At 34.5% G+C, this 22,957-nt stretch overlaps 1 protein-coding gene across 1 annotated transcript in view; it reads right to left on the reverse strand.

Annotated features, from left to right (window-relative positions):
* Window positions 1-4,180: 4,180 nt before the first annotated feature.
* LOC121738852 (zwei Ig domain protein zig-8-like) overlaps window positions 4,181-22,957 on the reverse strand; it is a 50,323-nt gene continuing 31,546 nt past the window's right edge. Inside the window, exons 3-7 of the mRNA XM_042131116.1 lie at window positions 14,145-14,353; window positions 10,686-10,896; window positions 8,493-8,620; window positions 6,995-7,163; window positions 4,181-5,017 (exon numbers count right to left, since the gene is read on the reverse strand). Of these exons, the coding sequence (XP_041987050.1) occupies window positions 4,905-5,017; window positions 6,995-7,163; window positions 8,493-8,620; window positions 10,686-10,896; window positions 14,145-14,353 (830 nt within the window). The 3' untranslated portion in view covers window positions 4,181-4,904. The remainder of the gene's footprint in view (window positions 5,018-6,994; window positions 7,164-8,492; window positions 8,621-10,685; window positions 10,897-14,144; window positions 14,354-22,957) is intronic.

Genomic DNA, 22,957 nt, shown 5'->3' on the forward strand with positions numbered 1-22,957 from the left:
TCGCTTCTTAAGGGCATGATTACACCTATCGAGTAGAGAGGCAAGGCAGTATCATCGACCGAGCACATGCATAAACATAGCCGCGACCACCACTCACTTGGTGTAAACAGGGCTAAAATAATTATTATAATCACATTGAAAAACAAGTTTAATTCTAAACCGCAAATGTAACATGGAAAACAACACTCCAAAAGCGATGAACGAAAATTCGTAATTGTTAAAGGAAAAGGTTCTGTTTTGTGAAAAGTATTCACTTTTATCGCCATTAGCGGCCCTCTGATGTTCAGCTTTTGACTGAACTCCGATTAGCTCCATTCACCCGAGGCAAAACCCCTGGACCTGTGTGTTGACAGTTTCGGACGGAATTCCGTGAAATGTAACGCGGAGGCAATTTCTTTGAGTAATGTGAATTCTACTGAGTACTACCGCATAGAAATCTCTTTAGTTAGGTTTGAATGTTGGAAAGCTACAGAATTTTTCATCTATATACTAGCTTTCTAAAATTGATTGGCTGCTAATGTAGTACCAACTCAGTTACGTGATTTATTTCTTGTAGAAATAATATCACTTTGTTTGTGTGCGTTGATAACACATTATAATATTTTTACGTACACACACACACACACACACACACACACACACACACACACACACACACACAGGGAAAATCGTTGTTTTGCCATAAAATGATTTTCCCTGTTTTCCTGCTTTTCCCTTGAAGTTTTTTCTGATATTTTTCTATAGACCTCACGGAGCTCCAGACCTTTCCAACGAATGAAAAACCGTGGAAATCGGTTCGTGCATTCTGGAGTTATAGCGTCGGGAAGGAAAACCCGACTTATTTTTATATATTAGAGGTAGAAATGTGCATACGTCCGTTTGAATGGATACAGTTTTCATTCAAACGGACGTATGTTCGAATTTCATAACAGTGGGAAATCTTCTAAACGGTCTTTCCGTCAATACACACCAAATTAAGAACCGTTCAGCCATTTCATTGTTACCATTTAATGAGCAATTATGTACATAATCTTCGAATCACCCTGTCCGTCCTTGAAAGTTCTCGGCCGGCCGGAGATAAACGAGAAACCATCGGCATAAATTAAGTTATCAGATTGATAGATTGCTGAGGCTTTATAACTAGCCTGCCAAACATTGTTTGATCAATTATTGACTCAAATATCACTGATTCATGAAATTATAGGATTCGAGGCCATTCAAATACAGTCGTATTCATTAATAAGTAGATAAAAGTATAATGAGAATTATTCTATTTACATCTTATTTATTATAAAGCGATACAGCTGTATAATATAATTCAAAAAGAAACACATTATATAATTTTTTTTACCCTTATTTCGAAATTGTCTTGTACGTTCTAATGTAATAAGTAATCTTTTAAGTAATTTGTTAAAATTTCGCCAACCATCCCATCCATCCATTTCTTTAAATGAAAAAGTACTGACGATTTATTTTGGCTGTTGCAAGCTTACCCTTTGGAGCATTCAGGATATACTAAAAAGCTTAGCGGATTGCTTTCGTGAGCAATCGTATAAGTTACTACGGACATGCTACGGCGTAGCATTGATCACTGCTACGGCATAGCAGACGTAGATCGCTGATCTATCTTCTGACTTGTAGTTTTTTTATTTTATTTTTAAATTTAGGGCCGTCTATGGGCTCTGCGCCCATATTTTTTTTGCTATCTTTACATTCTTTTTCGCACCAAGGATAATTGAAATAATATCATTAATTGTAATAATTGTAGTCCATCACGCCATGGATATTTTTTTTCTTCTTTTTTTTATAAATAATAGAATATAATAATAATCTGACTTGTAGTTGTATACCCGAGGTAATTGATTCCTAGGCAGTTGACAGATCTACATTGTTTGGTCGGCTTATGTTAATTCAATGATAGCTGTGATCGGTGGGATGACTTTAACTTAAGAGTCCGGGTGCCATTGCAATTCTCATACACACGTAATACCAAGATCATTTCCCATACGAGAATATTTACCATAATATTTGAGTTATTATTCAGTTTAAGATAGTGATTACCTAGGTTCCTGTACGAAGATTCACTGCAAAATATTTACATACCAAAAATATGACCGATAACAATATTTACATACAAAATTGTAATCGTTCATATTTTTTGGTATGTAAATATTTTACAGTGAATCTTTGTACAAGAACCTAGTTAATTACATACAAAAAAATATGAACAATTACAATTTAGTATGTAAATATTGTTATCGGTCATATTTTTGGTATGTAAATATTTTGCAGTGAATTTTTGTATAGAATTCTAGGTAATTACTATCTTAAACTGAATAATAACTCAAATATGGTAAATATTCTCGTATGGGAAATGATTTTGGTATTACGTTTGTATGAGAATAATTATTGCGATGGCACCCGGAATGCTAGCTAGGAATCAACTTCTCTGATAGTACTATCACAGAAGTTTTTTTTTTTTTTTATGAAATAAGGGGGCAAACGAGCAAACGGGTCACCTGATGGAAAGCAACTTCCGTCGCCCATGGACACTCGCAGCATCAGAAGAGCTGCAGGTGCGTTGCCGGCCTTTTAAGAGGGAATAGGTTAATAGGTAAGGGGAGGGTAGGGATGGGAAGGGAAGGGAATAGGGGAGGGTAGGGAAGGGAATTGGGCCTCCGGTAAACTCACTCACTCGGCGAAACACAGCGCAAGCGCTGTTTCACGCCGGTTTTTTGTGAGGACGTGGTATTTCTCCGGTCGAGCCGGCCCATTCGTGCCGAAGCATGGCTCTCCCACATCTAGCATGGCTCTCCCACGTCTTCAGTTGAATCGACGACAACTTTAATATCGTCACTGCTATTTAAAAAATAATTACACTAATTAGTCGCCTGTTTATACGTCGGACTGATACTTCTTTACACTCAAACTGATGAACCGACTTAAATAAAGTTTTTGAAGTCAAGCCGTTTGGACATTAAATAGCTTGATAAAAATACTTACTATTATAATTAATTTCATATATTTTGTTTGAAATTCTGTTCCTCGGCATTTTGATTATAGTATAATATATATTCAGTCTCGAGAATGGACAATGTATTTAAAGACAAGAACATTAACGGTTCTCGCCTTATACTAACAGGACTTTTGAGCAGATGAATTTACGGACAACCTTTAATTTGAAATAAATTATTTTTTCAAATATAAAAACACTTTGAGAGAGGAATTTCTTACCCTTACTTTTTGAGATTTCGTTAAAAAAAATCTTCTGGAACATGAAAAGAGCCAAAGAGTAAACAAAGTCAAAAGGACAGCACTGGTTGAATAAATAACACAACATATAAAAAACGATTTATTCATATCAACTTTAAGTTTGAGAAAACAATACGTATACTATATCTTATATCTTATACTACCAGAAGTCTATGACACAAGAGAGCAGATTTACATTAGGAATACTCTAATGTAAACACCAATAGAAATACAGTCATGATCACTAACAGTAAATAAGGTCATGCGCTGCATAAAAAGACAATGGAACTTTATACTATGTCCTTTTCGGATTCCATTTCGTAAAAGCTCTAAAAGTGGCTTTCCGATCTTTGCCACGTGTGACCGCAACCGACAAAACTTCAAACGAAATGCTACTTTATGACTAAAGCTATAGGTTTCATTTTCTACCGACATTGGTCTAGCGAAGTTAGTAGGCCTACAGCATGTCGCCGCTGCTGTAGGTTTACTACGAAACCGTTTTGAGACTCAAACAATCGAATGGGAATGCCGCGTCCTGCTCTAACAACGTCATTTCTCGTATTAGGACGCGGCATTCTCAAAACGGTTTCGTGGTACGGCCCCTGTTTTGTAGTGGCGTAGAGGAAAATGAAACATATTATAATAAATAATTTATAATAATATAATATTATTATGTAATTGATCGTACTGTCGGTTCTTAGTGGAAATTCATTTTAAACACAAATAAAACACAATATTACGTGCACTTTCTTCCACTATAATTATTCATTAATTACTACAAAAACTTAAACACGACCGGTTTCGAAACATTTCCAAACTGGTTGTGTTTAAGTAAAATTTGTAGTAATTAATGAGTATTGTGGAAAATGTGCACGTAGGTATTTAAACATAACTAACCTAACCTAACCTATGTCACAAAGTGGCATTTTATTTTATTTTTTGTCGGTCAAGGTCGCTTGTAGCAAATTCATTAAAAAGTCACCATGCGAGAGTTTTGATAAAATAGGTACCTATTATCTTAACATTATAAAGATCATGTGCAAGCAGACTTACTATTTTGTTAGTGTTCATGATTGTATATTTCTAAGAAGGTTAAGGAATGTTGCCTATACCCTGAATCTTAAAATGAATTACATTATTCGACGAACGTCGATTTCATTTTCGATGTCAAACACCACTTTGGTTAGAATTAATTTCGATATTTCAAAAATCACTTTGTTCATATTATTATATTTGACTCAAGTCCATATCGTCACGTAGATCTAGCGTTTGGTCTATTCCAATAGGTAATACCAACACAAAAAATGTACTATCAGATAAATTGATTTACAGACATATGTCGGATGTTCTTAATTTTGGTCGGTTTTTTATCTAGACTCTAGCCTTGCGAACTGTATCACAACTAACATAATATTGTACTTGACACAACCCCACCAAGTGTCGTAGGCCCACCATGTGAATGAATCGATAAATTTCTCTGATGGTACCTATCACTCAATACCTATTTCAAGATTAATTTCGAAAACAAGAAACTTTCGAAAACATAAAACAACTTTTCAACAAGTGATTCCTAACTTCTGACATCAATATTTACAGATTAAATCTATTTTAATACAACTTTCAACAAACACAAATATTACTATCTTCATAAATCACTTAATCACTGTAAGCATAAAATATAACAAACAAGTAACAAATATAATTGGTGTATGTCTATCACGATCAATAGATTTAGCACTGCCTTGCATTGCCGCTGGAGTTTCACCTGTGGAAAAAAATATTATTAGTTACAAGAAAAACGGCTGTATACATTTGTGAAGGTTTTATCATAAAGTCATTTTTGATAAACTCTTCCTATTATAACTATATGATTAAAACAATAGCAATAAGTTTATTAATTAATGTAAAAAGATAAGGAAAGATTAAGAAAATTGCAAAAATAGTTTTTCATAAAACTGTATTAATTTCAAACAGTAATCAATTAAGTAAAAAATATCTTGACGTGTACCCTAAAAGCCCTAACAACTATAAATAACAAAGTGACGTCAAATAAACCCAGGGCTCGGAAATTTACTGAAAGTAATGAAAAGGGTCTCCGTTTCAATTACTACCTAATGATCATTAGTCACATTATACTATATACACACGAAACGATAAAACTTGGGACATAATATGACAAAGACAAACAACCTTGTTAATATAATTCTGATATGGAAATTTCAGTACGTTTAGAGTAGTTATTTATTAGATGTTTTATCATGAAAATTAGTGTAGAAGAAAAAGATAAAGCTAATATAGCCTTGATGTGCAGAACTATGAATTTTTTAGTTATTTACGTTTTTTTTCTTTGAATCCCAAGCAAAAATTTTTTAATAAACTTAATAAAAGTGTACTGCTCTAATATTTTAAGATTTGAATTTAAATGTACTTAATACTTTTAAATTCAATTCTAACAACAATTAAGTAAAGTAAGTACCCAGTTTTCATCCTATTTGCTAAACAAACTTAATTAAGATTTACTACCAGTCCTTGCTAAGCAAACGGAATCCCAGTTACAGTAAGTTAATAATAAACTAAACATGAAAGAGGTCAAATCCACAACCGAGCGCTATGATGAAATAAAATGGGAGAATATTATAAAAAGTAAGTTACACGTGGAAATAGTTTTAATTTTATTACATTTTTACATGAAAATGCATTTTAGTAACAGTTTCACATAAAAAACACGATATTAAAATATACAGTAGGTAACAGTTTTGGGTTAATATTTTATGCATTTCAGATGCTTTATAGGATAAATAATGCAACTTAATAATATAACTGATCAAAGGGTTTGTCTTATAAGCCAAATAGTCGATAAAATATGCCATACATCATGACTTTAAGGGATCGGACACTGGTGTCGGGACACACGCCAAAATTATGTTAATGCTAATAAGTCGCTCCTTCACTCTTAAGAAACGGAAAATTTGCACACTTAACAGTCAACACTTTTATAAAAGTATGGATAGTTCGTCAATAAATGAATTTGAAATAAATGATAAAGTTAAAGTAGCAAAAAACAACTGGCTTCAAATAATAATACGTGAAGTTGTTCTACTCCAAACGGCTTCTGACATCAATAAATAATGGGATTTCTTTGTCTTCTTGAGAATTTAATCTTGACTCAACTATTTAGGTCGAAGTTCCATTAAAGGCTATTAAACAGGCCTTGCTCTAATTTTATTTAACTATTTCGACATTCCACTTAAACGAACAACATTAACAGATTTCAGGATGAGATAAAAGGGAAAGCTTTTCTAAAACCCTTTTACTTAACTTTCTTCCCCGTTGCCTGATTTGGATAAGATAGTACCAATTTTAAGTTGCAGTTTTTACAGCTATATTTTGAAAGTGTACCTAATGTTAACAATTTACATTGAGGGTTGTTGAAATTTGCCACCAGGTGCCGCAATGTAGCCGTCAGGTCTATCGTGTCAAAAAAGACAGATTTTCGTGACAAAATATGACAGCTGTCATGTGTCACATGACAGCTAAATCGTCACATAATATTATGATAGCAGTACGACGCGATAGACCTGACCTGGCTACATCACGGCCGCGGCACCTGTTGGCAAACAAAATTTCAACAACCCTCATTGGATTGAATAAAAAAAAATCAAAACATTTTTAAATTAATTTTTTTTAAAGAACTGTTTCTGGAAACGGTAGACAGCGGTTACTGTAAAATTTTATGGATTACCTGTTAACACATGCACCCTAGCAGTGGCGGATTGCGCGTTATCAGGGACGCACTGGTAGGCCCCCGCGTCCGACGTCCTGGCAGCCTGCACTAGCAGCCTACTACTGCTGTGTATGCCCTTCTCGGTGACTAGTGATATGCCGCCTCGGGTAGAATCAAAATTTATTGTCTGAAAGAAAAAAAAAACAATGAAATTTTTGAAAAAAAAAAAGATTTTAGTAGTGGAGCAGAAGAAGCCCCTACTCTATCTATTCCGCAGTAAAAAATATACATATTATATTTATTTTCACTTTTGTATGGGAAAGCTCCATGTCGCTCGGGCCCTTGTCCTGCTGCTATTATCACTTAGTTTGGTTACACCCTGTATATCTATATTTGATTCCTTTTATGAAGGGCCTTCAATTTTGAGAGTAAAAATATTCTGTATTATTTATTCCGTAGATTTAATTCCGTTTGATATTTGGAATCCGATCCAACAGTTATTGTGAATCGATGCGCTGCATTGCGCTGTACCCCCATTTAATCTCCAGCCAAGTAAAAGTCACGTCTGATTTCATGCTTTTTTTATTTTTTTATTACCTGAATATTAGGGGTACGTGAAAAAATATTAAAATAACTTTTTTTTAATTACAAAATATATGAGAAACATTTTTATCTTTTTCAGAGAAAAACATGTCAAAGTATGCTACATTTTCCTTAGTCTCTGTGCCTCTGTGTAGGAAATGAGGTGGCCTCATTCTACACTCAGATTCACGCGGCGCATGTATAAACTATTATCGCGCCTCAATTGCTTCAAAAAGTCATTAATTTATTAAATTCCTCTGTATGCTGTCAAACTGTTGACACTGTTTAATATTTTAAAAGAATTTCGAATTCTCTACCATAAAAGAATCCATATTATCAATATTGTAAATGCAATGTGTCTGTCTGTCTGTCTGTCTGTCTGTTACCCCCTAACGCCCAAACCGTTGAACCGATTTTACTGGGCATGGAGATACTTTGAGTCCCGTGAAAGGACATAGGACACTTTTTAATCGACTTCCAAAAAGGAGGAGGTTATAAATTATTTATTAATATTAATATGATTTTTTTTGTATGTTCAACGATTACTCCGCCATTTGTGAACCGATTTTTTAAATTTTTCTTTTGTTTTATTAGGTTTTTATCCCAGAAAAATGTAGATTCCCGCGCGATAAACGAATTTTGGCGCAACGAAGTTGCGGGCGACATCTATGTAGTTGTTAATACAATATGCTATCACATTTGGCAGCTATTTTATATTCTACGGAGCCAAAAAACATCTCTATATTTTTGTATAATGTGACTATGTTAAGCTTCAATATGACATTATACTGTAGAGATTTCGTATATAGAGAACATTGAGTAATGTTTTGTAATTCTAACCTTACAATTAAACTCAATCTTGTTGACCACAGAACAATTAACCCATAGACTGTACACTTGATACGGGGTATAAATACACATTAGCGGGCCTTACTTTTCCTCTGTGAGTCCAATTAATGGTGGTCGGCGGCTCGGGGGTGTGTCGCACGATACATGTCAAGTTTATTGTTGACCCCGCATATATAAATAGATCCGGCCCGCCCATTATCTCTGTCTCCGGCTCTGGAACAAATTTAATTATATAAAGCTTTAAAGTAAACTTAGTATTCTTTGTGTAAGCAAGGCTAATTAGTAAATGGTAGGTACCATCTCCTAGGCTAATTAGCCTAGGAGTTAGTTATTACTTATTAAACAGCCACTTTTTCCAGCAATCACAGCTTTTCTTATTTTTTTTTTCTAGTAAGTATATTATCTTTTTCATCTATCTCAATATATAATAATACGTGCATAGTTTCGAAAAAGGAGCCAGGCAAGTCATTATGATCATCAAACCTTACTAATTTCACATAATATCAACGAATTATACAGTGTGTAACAAAAATAAGTGATAATACTTTAGCGTGTGTACGCGTGTTCCTCGTAGAGAGTTCACTGTGAAAGTAGCAGCTCTGAATAACGATTTTTTTTACTTTTGTATGGGCAAGGGTCCGAGCATCACGAGTTTCCCCATACAAAAGTAAAAAAAAATTTGGTCTTTCAGCGCTGCTACTTTCACAGTGAATTCTCTACAAGGAACACGTACACATCCTAAAGTATTATCACTTATTTTTGTTACACCCTGTATAAAACTAAGGGCCTGTTTCACCACTTTCTGATAAAGTGCCTAATAGGCTATTCACAACGTTTTGACAGATTCTTCATATCTGTCAAGTTAATTGGTGGATAGGCTTATCAGGAAGTGGTGAAACAGGCCCTTAGTCATCTACTTTACAAACTGGTTACTAAAACAATCAAAGCTTAACCTTAATTATTTAATTCTTTATTTTAGTCGTCCTTACTATAATCTATATATATATATATATATATATATATATATATATATATATATATATATATATATATATATATATATAAAACTCAAAGGTGACTGACTGATTAACATAGTGATCTATCAACGCACAGCCCAAACCACTGGACGGATCGGGCTGAAATTTGGCATGCGGGTAGATGTTATGACGTAGGCATCCGCTAATGAAGGATTTTGATAAATAAATTCCAACCCCAAGGGGTTCAAATAGGGGATGAAAGTTTGTATATAATAATACTTCTTAACGCGAGCGAAGCCGCGGGCAAAAGCTCGTATTCTATAATGTTATAATATTGAAGAAACAACACTCATAAAATATATCAAAAGAATAATTATATCTAACTTAGAAAATACTATTGAGTTTTACTCTCCTAAGAATATTTACCTACGTAAACAGTCTACAGTCGGTGTAGATAAGTATAATTTAATATACAAATTGAAATTTCTGAGAAATGTATAGGGGAAATAGAATGAAATAAACATCAAGCATATACTTGACGACAGGTAGTCGTGGAAGGAAGGGTAAAAGAATTTTTCGTTAAGTCAATATTGACTTTATCATCTCAGTTTAAGTGTTAGCAAATATTCTTATAGAGATTAACCCTTGACGAATAAAGGTCTATGAGGAGATGTTTGATCTAAAATACTGTGTATTTCTAAGATAAATTGATACTCGTAGGTTTCAGAAGAATAATATTGTCGCAGACAGAATAATATTATGTAAATTATGTACCTACCTACTTTTTATACACGTATTTTGTTTTGGAAATTAAATGCCTTCCTGCAAGTATTTAAAACTTTACTCCATAGTTTTTAGTTTGTCGCTGTAAGTCGACTGCAGCTACCGTAGCACGCGTGACTCGAGGTGCATAAAATTCTAGGAAGCCTTTTTGAAAAACGCGTAGCGATCCGTGCTGATATTTTATACATTTCGATATCGGCGCTGACGGTCAGCGAGTGGTCAGCATAGCAGTCAAATCAGCCTTATACAACTGATATCTATATATATAAAACTCAAAGGTGACTGACTGACATGGTGATCTATCAACGCACAGCCCAAACCACTCGACCGATCGGGCTGAAATTTGGCATGCAGGTAGATGATATGACGTAGGCATCCGCTAAGAAAGGATTTTGATCAATTCAACCTCCAAGGGGTTAAAATAAGGGATGAAAGTTTGTATATAATATTACTTTTTAACGCGAGCGAAGCCGCGGGCAAAAGCTCGTGTAAACTAATACCCCTACAGCTTAACTTACCAACGATATTGAGGTACACAGCGTGTCCAATAGGCGGTGTAGTGGATATCTGGCACTCGTACTGTCCGGAGTCCCGGCGCTGCGGGCTCCGTATCCGAAGCGCCCACTCCTCAGAGCGCGGCTTGTGCTGCGCCTCAAACCGCTGGTCAGAGGTATAGGTGTAGCGACCCACCGTCAACAAGTGTATGTCGCGGTGACGCACCCATGATACCTGTGAATATACAATATTTCATGTTTGCCAGATCTCGATTATTCTTAGCTAGAATTTCAAGCATAGATACACGAAATCGATAGTTATTTGTTTTCAACAAATAAAATACGAATGTTAAAAAATTACTCTATATAACACATTGTATTCTCGAAACTGGATTTTGTAATGTTTTGTGCATTTTTCAAAGATCCTTAACACTATACAAGATGTTAGTGTAAACACCGTTATCCTTGAAACCATCAAATGAGCCCGTCAAAATCAACAACTTTTTCCATGAGAACAATGCTGGGAACTCAAAAAAATCCGTCTTCATTCCCTTATAAATTACCGACCCGGGCAACCCATACGGATGAAGACGGCATTTTTTTTGAGTTCCCAGCATTGTTCTCATAGAAAAAGTATTTGATTTTGACGGGCTCATTTGATGGTTTCAAGGATAACGGTGTTTACACTAACACTCTGTATAATAACCAGTGTCTTAGGTTGATTTGACATAATATTTTAAAGTGCATTATTATTCGATAGCACGATTTTCAAAAGCAAGAAGCTATAACAAGAAATTTCTAAGTGTTCTTGAATTCAACATGAGGGATATAATTGATTTATTCTCTTCGAATACCTAACATTACCCTCTGCTGGCGAAATCCGTTAGAGAGCTAAGCGGTGTAGTCACGTACGGAGGTGCGATGTTGTTCGTCTTACAGCTAGATTAATAGCTGGTCCAGGTTGGATCTGTGTACTTCGAAATCTGGTATTTTATCATGGGCTACAAATATTCCGGATTCTGCTAAGACTTTTCAAAAGTAGCTCTTAGCTTTGTTAAATGGATTTTGCTACTTTTGTAGCACTAAAATTGTATCTTGTAATATAAAAAAATACTCTGGATTATTGAAATACTTAATATAGTTCATGAACTATTTTATAAACCTACTAGCTTTTGCCCGCGGCTTCTCTCGCATAGTGGCACGACAATTGATTTTAAGCTCGGCGGTTAAAGGGTTAAAGCTTAGGCCAAACCTACGCGATCAGGCGACTGCGAAGCGGAGCGTCAAGCTGTCAAATGTGTGTTTTGTATACAAAAAATACATTTGACAACTTGACGCTCCGCTTCGCAGTCGCCTGGTCGCGTAGGTTTGGCTTAAGCTTTAGAAGGATTATTATATTATACAATCTTTCATCCCCTATTTTATCCTCTTAGGGGTGGAATTTATCAAAATCCTTTCTCAGCGGATGCCTACGTCATAACATATCTACCTGCATGCCTTTCAGCCCAATCCGTCTAGTGGTTTGGGCTGTGCGTTGATAGATCACTATGTCAGTCAGTCAGTCACCTTTGAGTTATATTATTATAATATTTAGATTTAGACGTATTTCACGAATATAGCTTCTGATTTTTCGTATAACGGCTACGACAAAACCGATTTCCACTGTATCATAATACATTCCTAATGCAAATGCACTTAATATTTTACTGATTTCTACATTTGTCTCTTGTAACAGACCACAGATTTAGTTTATTTCATTATTCAGGTGCTGTTGTTACAAAAATTTAATTTGATTTTACAATTATTTACTATAGAGTTTTTTCAACATAATAATATTTAATGAAGGTATTATAATAATCAATTAAATTAACATGCCAAACAAGATATTAAACCTAAAACAATATTTATATTTGACTTTAATTACAGGTCCTAACACAAACTTACAATTGATTATTGTTTATTAAAATTTACAATTTATTGACATGGACTACTTAAAATACACAATATAAAGTGATTGTATTTCGAGATATTCGAAGGAGAATACATTTGTTATTCCTATCTATTAAACAACCGTTTCCTTCACGTGAATTTGAGCAATGAATATGATAAGATTTTGCCAAAACAGTTTACTTTGCCAAGAATTTATGTAACACAAACATAACATTATGTACATTGTACACTATTTGTAAATAAACATTAGTTCAATGTAAAGCGAGAATCTAGTGTATTTATAATATTCTCATATTGAACAGCGTAGGTACGTTCCATGAGGAAAATTGTGAGTAACAGATGTGCTCAAAAATATTTAGGGTTTTATGCTACGAATAATAAAAACTAAAGAATCGTAACTCCAATACTATTACCACAGTATAGCAATATTATGGGATAATATGTCATATTTCTATACTATGCTATTACCGTTTTAAATTTGGTTCCTTTTGATATGTCATTTAACGTCAGCCTAGTACCGCTCAAGGTCACCTAAATATTGCGAATGTATTGAAATGTGTACGGTACACTTTTTTGACAAGTATTGTGGAATTGTGTTTTTTGACGGAGATATTTTTCCTTAGTTTTTATTATTCGTAGGTTTTATGTGTACAAAAATACTTCGTAACATGTATAAATGAATATGCTCAACCGTTAAATTATAATATGACTAGATGATGCCCGCAATTCCGTTGCGTCGTTTATCGCGCTGTGACCGTACATTTTTCAGAATCAAAATTATCCTATGCCGAATTTCAGCCAAATGGTAAGCGGTGTATAGGCGTGAACCGTGGAGATGTAACAAACAAACGGATTGAAATACTTTCGTATTTATTGTTATCGATAATTATATTACTATTTTTATTATTAATAATAATTATTAAAAATAATAATATATTTATATTAATATGCAAGCGAAAAACTTTGTATCCCTTTTGACGAAAAATGGAGAAACGTAGGTAAGTGAAATTTTGCACAGTTATAGTTTATATGGTGAAGGAGTGCATTGAGCTAATATTATTTTGAAATTATGCTTTTATCATACATTTTTTTAACAAATAACACATCACACATACTATAACACACACACTTGGAACGATGACAGATTTTTGAGTGACAAGCCTATACATACGAATTTTACTCTTTTATTTGTGGTTGAAGTCTGTTGAGAACAAGTTGACAAATTGAAAATGGATTATAGTTTTTTTTATTGAATCTTAGATACTATTAGACAATGCTTACACGGCCAGTCTGAGATCAGCTGAGTCCCAGAGACAAGAGATGAAAAAAAACATGATAAAACTCAATATATTTTTTTACTTGTAAGTAGTAGTCCTAATGTCGTTGAAACTAAGGTCGAATTTCGACCATTGGGCAATCTCTAGTAATAATAAGAGGGCTTATTAATTAGCGGGTGTCATACTGATATCAATTAGGTCTTCAGATATTAGAAACCATATAAAACTACTTCAAAAATAAATTAATAGGGCGTACCGTACGATTTTGCAGATTTTTTACTTTGCACAGCAAAGTGACGGGGTGTCCCACTAGGCCGGTCACATTTTCCGGTGTGCTTGGGTCGAAGTATGGGTCTCCGGGCGCCTGCGGCCAGTCTTCCAAGAACTCCGTGCGGAACCGACGGGACGATTCCGATACGGAATTCTGTTCCCGTGGCCTACTGCTTCCATTTTCTTGTCGACACACTACAACAATAGAGAATTGATTTAGATTTATTTAATCGTCAATAGATAAATCTATTGTTGACAGATGGATTAATTTTAGTTGAAATGTAAACAAAGTTCAGCGTAAGCGGCTTAAACTAATTTAAAATGTCACAGTTTAGCCTAACAAAGAATAAATTGTTTATTCACACCATTTAGTACACAACAATATCTGCTGACTAAACTAATATTATATAGCTGAAGATAATTTCACTACTGGACTGACATTTATGTGATTTGGCGAAGATACATAGTGTGCAGTGCAATTCCTCTATTATGTGGGCGGAGCCGCGCGAAAAGATTAGTACTTAGTATATAATATTATGAAACTAGCTAACAGTACCGGATGATAAAAGTAATTTTCAGAATATTGTCAGGCCTTTTAGATATTATAGACGTAAAAGGCGCGACAATATTCTAAAAAAAATTGGGAAAATTGAATTTATTACACAAAATAATGGAGTGAAGACAGAGGTAAAAGCCCTACGTTATGATGCGAAGAATTTTTTACTTTTAACGTTTTCTCATAAAACAACATGGAACTAAAAGAGTTTTCTTCATTACGGAGTTATTTAAACAAACTGCCCTGGCCTCTATAACCATCGACCTCCTGCTATTAGATTTGCTTTTTCTTTCTTTGTTTAAAGGAAAAAACTATATAATTTTCTAAGTATAATTTCTACGAGTCGCTCTTTCTTATAATATTTTGTTTAACGTACCTAACTTAAAGAAACAATTAGTATGTACTTATTTACATTTTTGACGGACGGTCTATAATACCTACGTTATTTAAATATATATTTTTTTAATATCTATGGACATCCCGTGTTAAGTACCTGACAATGGAAATATATTTAATACTTTTATACTATAAGTACATAAATTTAATATTTTTATATTATGATTACACATATTATATTATATTATATTATATTATATTATATTATATTATATTATATTATATTATATTATATTATATTATATTATATTATATTATATTATATTATATTATATTATATTATATTATATTATATTATATTATATTATATTATATTATATTATATTATATTATATTATATTATATTATATTATATTATATTATATTATATTATATTATATTATATTATATTATATTATATTATATTACACATCCATGACCCAGGAACTTTGAAAACTTTTTGTTCGGTCGGCGGGATTTGAACCCACGATCCCCGGCTTGAGCTACCAACACGCTCATCCACTGAGCAACATGGGGTCAAAATTTCTCAAAGGTAATTAATTAAAAATAATTTCGTAAAATCATAAACTTATACATTAAAAATAATATTATAAATTTTAAAAAACTTTTAAAATAAGGATCTCAAGAAAAGTTAGACGCCGACTTAAAATTCTTAAATGTTTTAAAAGGTGAAACTTTTTCCAGGTAATACACGCATATTGAAAACCTTATGAAGAGTTTTTACGGCGTACTTTAAGTAGAATAATCTAGTCGGTAATTTTTACTTTCAAAATTTTTTTACCCATTTTGCGATTATTTCGAGAAAATTGAGGAAACATTTTTCATTCAATTTATGCGAATACAAGACCAACCTTTTCTGGGTCTTCATTACTACACTTCGTTGAGTATGAGTAAGTAGCTACTATAGCCATAGTAGGTACCTATTGGACTGAAAGAATTTGATTGTCGAGGTACAGTCGATTATTTTTAAATAACTCCACGATTTTTTCTCTAAATGGCGAATAATGTAGGATTTGAGGGTAAGTAAAATTTAATTTACAGCTTACGGGTTTTGAAAAGAAAAAGATACTTAATAGTACGAAACAACATTAAATATTTTTACTGACAATGACAACTTTTTACTTGGTTTCGCCGAATGTCATTATAGTGTTTTTTAATCGCGTTATATTTAATAAACAAAAAAAAACGTATACGTCGTAATACGATCCTCACAGGGATTAAATAATACAAGGAATTGGAATCTCGGAATCGGCTCCCACGATTTTCATGAAATTTAGTATATAGGGGGTTTCGGGGGCGATAAATCGATCTAGCTAGGAATCATTTCTAGAAAATTTCATTTAGTATAATAATAATAATAATAATAGCTCCCACGCCGGTTTCGGTGACGGTGGCCGGTTCCATTGAAACCAGGCCAGCTACGCAGGAGTAATTTTATAGTGCCCAAGTGACTGGCGAGAGATCAGGCGCAGGGCCGACTTTTTACATGCCCATCCGACGCATGGATCATCTTACTTGTCAGACAATCAGGTGATCAGCCTGCATTGTGATAATCAAACTTGGAAATAACATGTTTCCAACGCGGGAATCGAACCCACGACCTCCGAGTCAAGAGCCGCGCTCTATACCACTAGACCACGGAGGCTTCAAAATGTAATAGAAGGTATAAAACAATATAACTCTTTATAAAATTCTATTACAATCCCATCAATAGGCTCTTCCGGGAATATTATGGTCGCGAATAACATAAAAATAATTTTACGAGCATACGTTTCTATTACACGGTTGAGAAAATTTACTTCCCTGCTGGTTTTTGTGGATCATCTGTTCAGTACTTGGATTAGTTCAACATCTTTGGATTCTTACACTACGTAAGTTATGTCGGTCGTATTTAACCTCTTTTGTATTAAAATATAACTGTATTATTATTATATAGGGTCATACGTCATGAGGAAGAACTTTCACCAAGAAAACCTAGTGTCTTTAATTAGCAATATATAATTACTGTTGTGCCTGTTCAGTGCAATTAGTTATTATCATATTAAGTTTGAATACACAATTACTACAACTTACGCTAAAAATGACCACACGTAAAGCTGCAAATAAAACAATATCGGCAGTTAATAATAATGATCGTCCCGCATCCCCTGTCTCTACAAACCTGGACACTATTGCCAGTGAATTACGTTCTTTCCGTCAAGAGATGATGAAGATGCAAGCCGAATACTGTAAACGATTAGATGACTTGTCGGATAAATGTTCTTTCTATGAAAATCGCATAAAAGTCTTAGAAGACAAAGAGAAAGAAAATGGTGAACTCAAAGCTCAAATAATCATTCTCCAAAACCAGCTCCATAACCAGGCACAAAACTCCTTGCGTTCCGAATTAGAAATTCTAGGCATCCCAGAAGTTCCCGGGGAGAACCCGTACCACCTAGTCCTGACCACTGCCACCAAAATAGGAATCGAAGTCGACGAACGAGATCTAAATTACGTTTCCCGCTTTGGACCACAGCACACAGATGAAATCAAGAATCCCAAGAACCTGCCTCGACCCCTCGTTGTATCTTTTACGCGAAGAATAAAACGAGACGAATTTCTGAAAGAAAGTGAAACCAGACGATTTCTAGATAGCAAGGACATAATAGGTTCAGGCCCCTCGACAAAGGTTTACATAAACGAGCGTCTCCTGCCTATGTGTCGCCATCTTTATCGCAAGGCTCGTAAATGGTCTAAAGAAAATGGTTACAGGTATTGTTGGGTTCGCGATGCATCTGTCTTCATCAGAAAGCGAGAAGGACGTAAAGGCAGCCCACCAATACAAATCCGGTCCTTGGAAGACCTGCACCGCCTCACATCCGGAAAAGATGTATAATCTTGTTATAATATTATCATCTTGCTTTTCAGAAGTTTCAGAAGTTTTTTCCCTCTGGCTTTGTACTGTCCATATTATTTTTCTTTCTTTATTTTGTCAATTTTTCTCTATACTTACCTTTGTGATTGTTAACTGTATAATATTACATACATCTTACACACCTCGCACATCTTCACTCCTAATACACACACTTAATAGAATAGCCAAAATGCACATAATTCTCATACACCCGATTACTATAAATTTACTTACCTTGCTTCTTGTAATAAAAGTTTCACCAATCTTAAGTATTATCGCAGCTAAAAATTATAAAACTCATAAGGCATTCTCAACTTCTTCTTTGAAACTTCATAACATAATAATAAATAATGTATATTTTTAATGTTTTTAGATGTTCTAAATGATATTGATCAATCTTTAAATATAGAATGTCGAGTTATTCCACTTCTCGAAGATTGTAAGAAGAATATAGGTAAGTATTCATTTAAAATTTTACATTTAAATATCCGTAGTGTACTTCATAATTTTGGCGGCCTATTGGTAGTATTAGAGAGACTAGGAATTAATTTTGATGCTATAGTTTTGAGTGAATGCTGGATCTCTGAATCCTCGGTGATTAAACAAATTGACGGTTACCACAGTTTTAATACCACGAAATTCATAAATAAAGCAGGTGGAGTTATCGCATATGTTAGCTCTAAGTGGTCGGCTTATGCCGAGGAGCCAAATATTGAAGAAGCCAATGGCATAAAAATTACCATTCAAAACGAAATTACTCACTTAGCATTATACAGATCTCCCTCCTTTTCCAACGCACAGAAATTCATAACATCTCTAGGTAACGTGTTAGATACTATTCATAGACCTTCTTTATTTATCGTTGGTGATTTAAATATTAATATTATAGGTTCAGACATTAACAGTGATAACTCTTATAATCAAATATCTCTCCAGGTCTCGATGAAATAGATAACAAAATTCTAAAAGTTTTATGCAAATACATCGCCGAACCCTTATCAATTTTATTTAACTTAAGTATAGAAACAGGAACTTTTCCAAAAATATGGAAGGTGGCGGCTGTATTTCCTATACATAAAAGCGGCATAAAATCTAACCCCTCCAATTACCGCCCTATCTCTCTTTTGTCCAATATATCCAAACTCCTAGAACGTAGGAGTTATCGCATGAAAACCCAATGTATCTTACAATTTATACATAATTATTATAATATTATTACATTGTTTAGTCTATTGCGCTCCATGCGATTGATGCAGGCCCGTAGTGCTGTAGTGTATAGTGTTATACTAAACAATCTAATCATGCGATGTCCAAGTCGATCTATTTATTTAAAACGTAAAAGATTTTTTAATATTGATATGATAATAACTTACGTACTAACTTGAGACAGAATGTCTCCTAGGTAGGGACTGAATAAATTAACCGACTTGGTATTGCATGGATCTCATACATTTTTACGGTATAAAAACTGAGTTGCGAGACTTGTTTTTTTTACAGGATGTTTTTGATGGGATTGATTTGACAGATTTCAATTGCGCGAGACGTCAGACGAGGCGCGAGAATCAACCCTAATGGCTGGTTTACACGTATTGAGTTGATAAGTAGCTAACTAAATTTTAACTTAATTATATGTTATTAATTGCATGTAAACACAAAATTTAGTAGCAAGTAGCAAGTTAAAATTTAGTTAAGTAAGTATAAAGTCATAAGTTTAAATTTAGTTGACTACTTATCTACTTAATACGTGTAAACCAGCCAATAGGGTTGATTCAGAGCGCAATGCGACGAGGCGAGGCGAGGCGCGGCGCGGCATAAATTTGTATGGATTTGTCAGATTTCAATTGCGCGAGACGTCTTGCGAATCTGTCAAATCCATATAAATTTAGGAACGCGTTGTGGCCTGAATAAACCCTTAGGTTTTTTTCAATTTAAATGTATGCCGCGCCGCGCCTCGCCTCGCCTCGCGATCTAAATTGACCCTTAGTTCCCACTGCAACGTGACGCGTAGATGCCGTGAGATCCATTTCTAACTGACGCACACAGAGACGAATATAAATTACTTAACGTTTTATTCCGATAATCGAATTTTTGTGCAATGGAGTTGCGGGCGTCATCTGGTGTCAAATATTTGTTATTTCATTTGTTTATGATTTTTAACATGTTTTAGGTTATTTCTCTTCCTGAATTCAATTTCCAAAACCTTTTAAAATCGGGTGGAAAATATCTTTTTGTATTTTGTATAATAAATTAAGCAAAAATGTTGGCAGATTTTCAACCCACTTTCAAAATAAGGATAATAATTAGATTTGCTGAATTTAAAATGCAGACAAGACGAAACTCTAAAATAATATTAGATAAATCCAAGTGAGACCTTCCCAACTTTTTACTTTGGGGATTTCCTGTGTCCTAAAGGGAGTTTAGTGTCAAAACGCTAATGGATTAGTTAATATTAATGCTAATCGGGAAGCTTAGGATGGGGATTATTGTGAAAAAGGTACAGGTAGCCTGAGCTTTCGGGGATCTTTTTCTCTATCATAATATTGTGTTGTACCTACTACAAACATAAATTTTATTTAACCCTTAACTGGTATCGGGAGTCAAAAGTTGCCCCAGACGTTCGAATTTTTTTATGATAATTTTACTATATAAATATGTACATTGTACGCTCTTCTGATTCCGTGTAATCTCGTTACGTCGGGTAGTGCTGCGGATGACGAATGTACGTGGCTCTACTGTTGCTGAAAGTGGAGTTACATACATATATATTATTCATTCATGTTATGGGCCTTAAAAGCTGAAATTTATTGAGGTTAAGAGGTTTATTTCAGTATACAAAAATCATTTATTTGAAAAAAAAAACTGTTTTGATATAATTTTTATGTTTCATTTGAGTGGGGTCACTTTTTACCCCCGATACCTAAAAAAGGCAACGTATCTACGTTGCCTTTTTTAGCGAAACCAGCTAAGCTAAATCTTATTATTTCTAGAGCATAAATTATAATTACAATATAAAAACATTTGGGGAAATAAGAAAAAATTATGCAAAATTTTGTTAATTAATATAACAATTACCGAAGTTATCAAGAGTGGGCAGACAAACGGACACTCTGTCGGTCCTTCCGCCCACTCCTGAATAATAAATATACGGTATTTCATATTTTAAAACACAAACATACTTATTTAATGTTTGTGTTTTAAATGCTTAAAACAGAAAGGAAATACAGACTGTTTGTTTGCTTTGATATTTGCAAAGCCTACAAAACTACATTTCAATAAGCCATACTTTAAAATTTTTACATCACAAACTCAGAGTACTTTTTGCCACGGAAATGAAATATTTCTCAAGGGATTTCCAAGCACTGTGGCTGCGCGTAAAGCTGCGTGCATATACCTTTAAAGGAAGTATTTCCATGTTTATAAAGCCAAGGTACATCTTATTAAGAGGATACCACAGCGGCTAGAGAAATGAAAAAAAAGTACGTGTAATATCTATAGCTGTCTCCCTTACCTCAAGCCTATACCGCAGAACGCGATAGAGACAACTGCAGAAAATCCAGAAAATCAACGATTCGTTGTCCCCTGATTCCTTCTCCAAAACTTAACCGATTTAAGTACTTTTTTCATTAAAGATTAAAAAAAGGCTTGAGCTGTGTTCCTATGTTTTGCTTTTTTTGTATAATCCATCCAAATCTGTTTTCTGGACGTTTGAACACAGTGGAAAATCTGGCCATTTTTTTGGGTTTTTGAACGTTCATATCTTATTTAATAATTAAATTATGAAAAAAAAGAAAACATAAGGACATTGTATCAGTGGCCGTAGATATTTAGGAAAAAAATTATAACTCTACTAGCATTATCCAGGGAGGAAACAGGGGACAACGTTTGTATGGAAAAAATGGCGGTGTGGAATCCTCTTAATGAAGAAAAATATAAGTGCCCCCGCGCATTAGGCGGCCAGCCTATCTAGCATACGCCAACGAGATATCTCACTCTACATGTTTTCTCGATGTTTGATGGTTTGTCTCTTCATCTCTATTCACCCTAGCATGACAAACATTTTTTCTCGCGTAGATCTATAATCGAAATAACACATTTTTATAGAGTTTGGTCGAGATAATGTCGAGATTTTGACATTATGAGACGAGTAACTACTCGTCTCATAATGTCAAAATTTAATTATCTCGAGAGTGAGATATCTCGTTGGCGTATGCTAGGTAGGCAGGTCGCGAGGCCAGTCGCTGCGGCCAGGCCGCGCACTTTGCGGCCAACATTGCGGCCACGTCTGCGACCACAGACAGTCGAATTCATTTCGTGCTTCAAAATGGATGTTGAAGAAAAAATTATTGTTGCGCTAGTTTGTTCATTATTACAAAAGAGAAAGAAAAAAGGACCAAGAAATTTTGGATTCATCCATTGTTACGGGAGAGGCTTACGAAAGGAATATGATATCACACATTTCTAGACGTACTGCAATATGAAGATAATATTTTAACTATATGAGAATGTCTAAAAAACCCCATATTACCATTATATTACTGAATACTGGATACAAAAAACGTGTGGCCGCGGCGACCAGTGCGCGCACGTAGAGTAATTTCATACAAATTCCCGTATCTCGTTGGCCACGTGTGTGTCGCGATGTTTTTCGTTGGTCGCGCGGCCAGAGCGTGGCCACTGGCCGCTGGTCGCGTAATGCGCGCACCTACATAAATATCATAGAAGAATTAGTTGGCCGCAGCGACCTGGCCGCGCGACCTGGCCGCCTAATGCGCGGGGGCACTAAGGTATCAGCCCTAGTAGACAATTAATTGTACCCCGCGCATTAGGCGGCTATTAAATAAATAAATACATAAAATATCTTTTTATTCAAAATGGGTATCATGATACACTTTTTGAAAGTCGAACGAAGAAACTACGTTGCCTACCATCGCGATCGGTTCAGGAACTACCTATT

The sequence above is a fragment of the Aricia agestis genome, chromosome 2 (assembly GCF_905147365.1).
Source record: "Aricia agestis chromosome 2, ilAriAges1.1, whole genome shotgun sequence".
NCBI classification, from domain to species: Eukaryota; Metazoa; Arthropoda; class Insecta; order Lepidoptera; family Lycaenidae; genus Aricia; species Aricia agestis.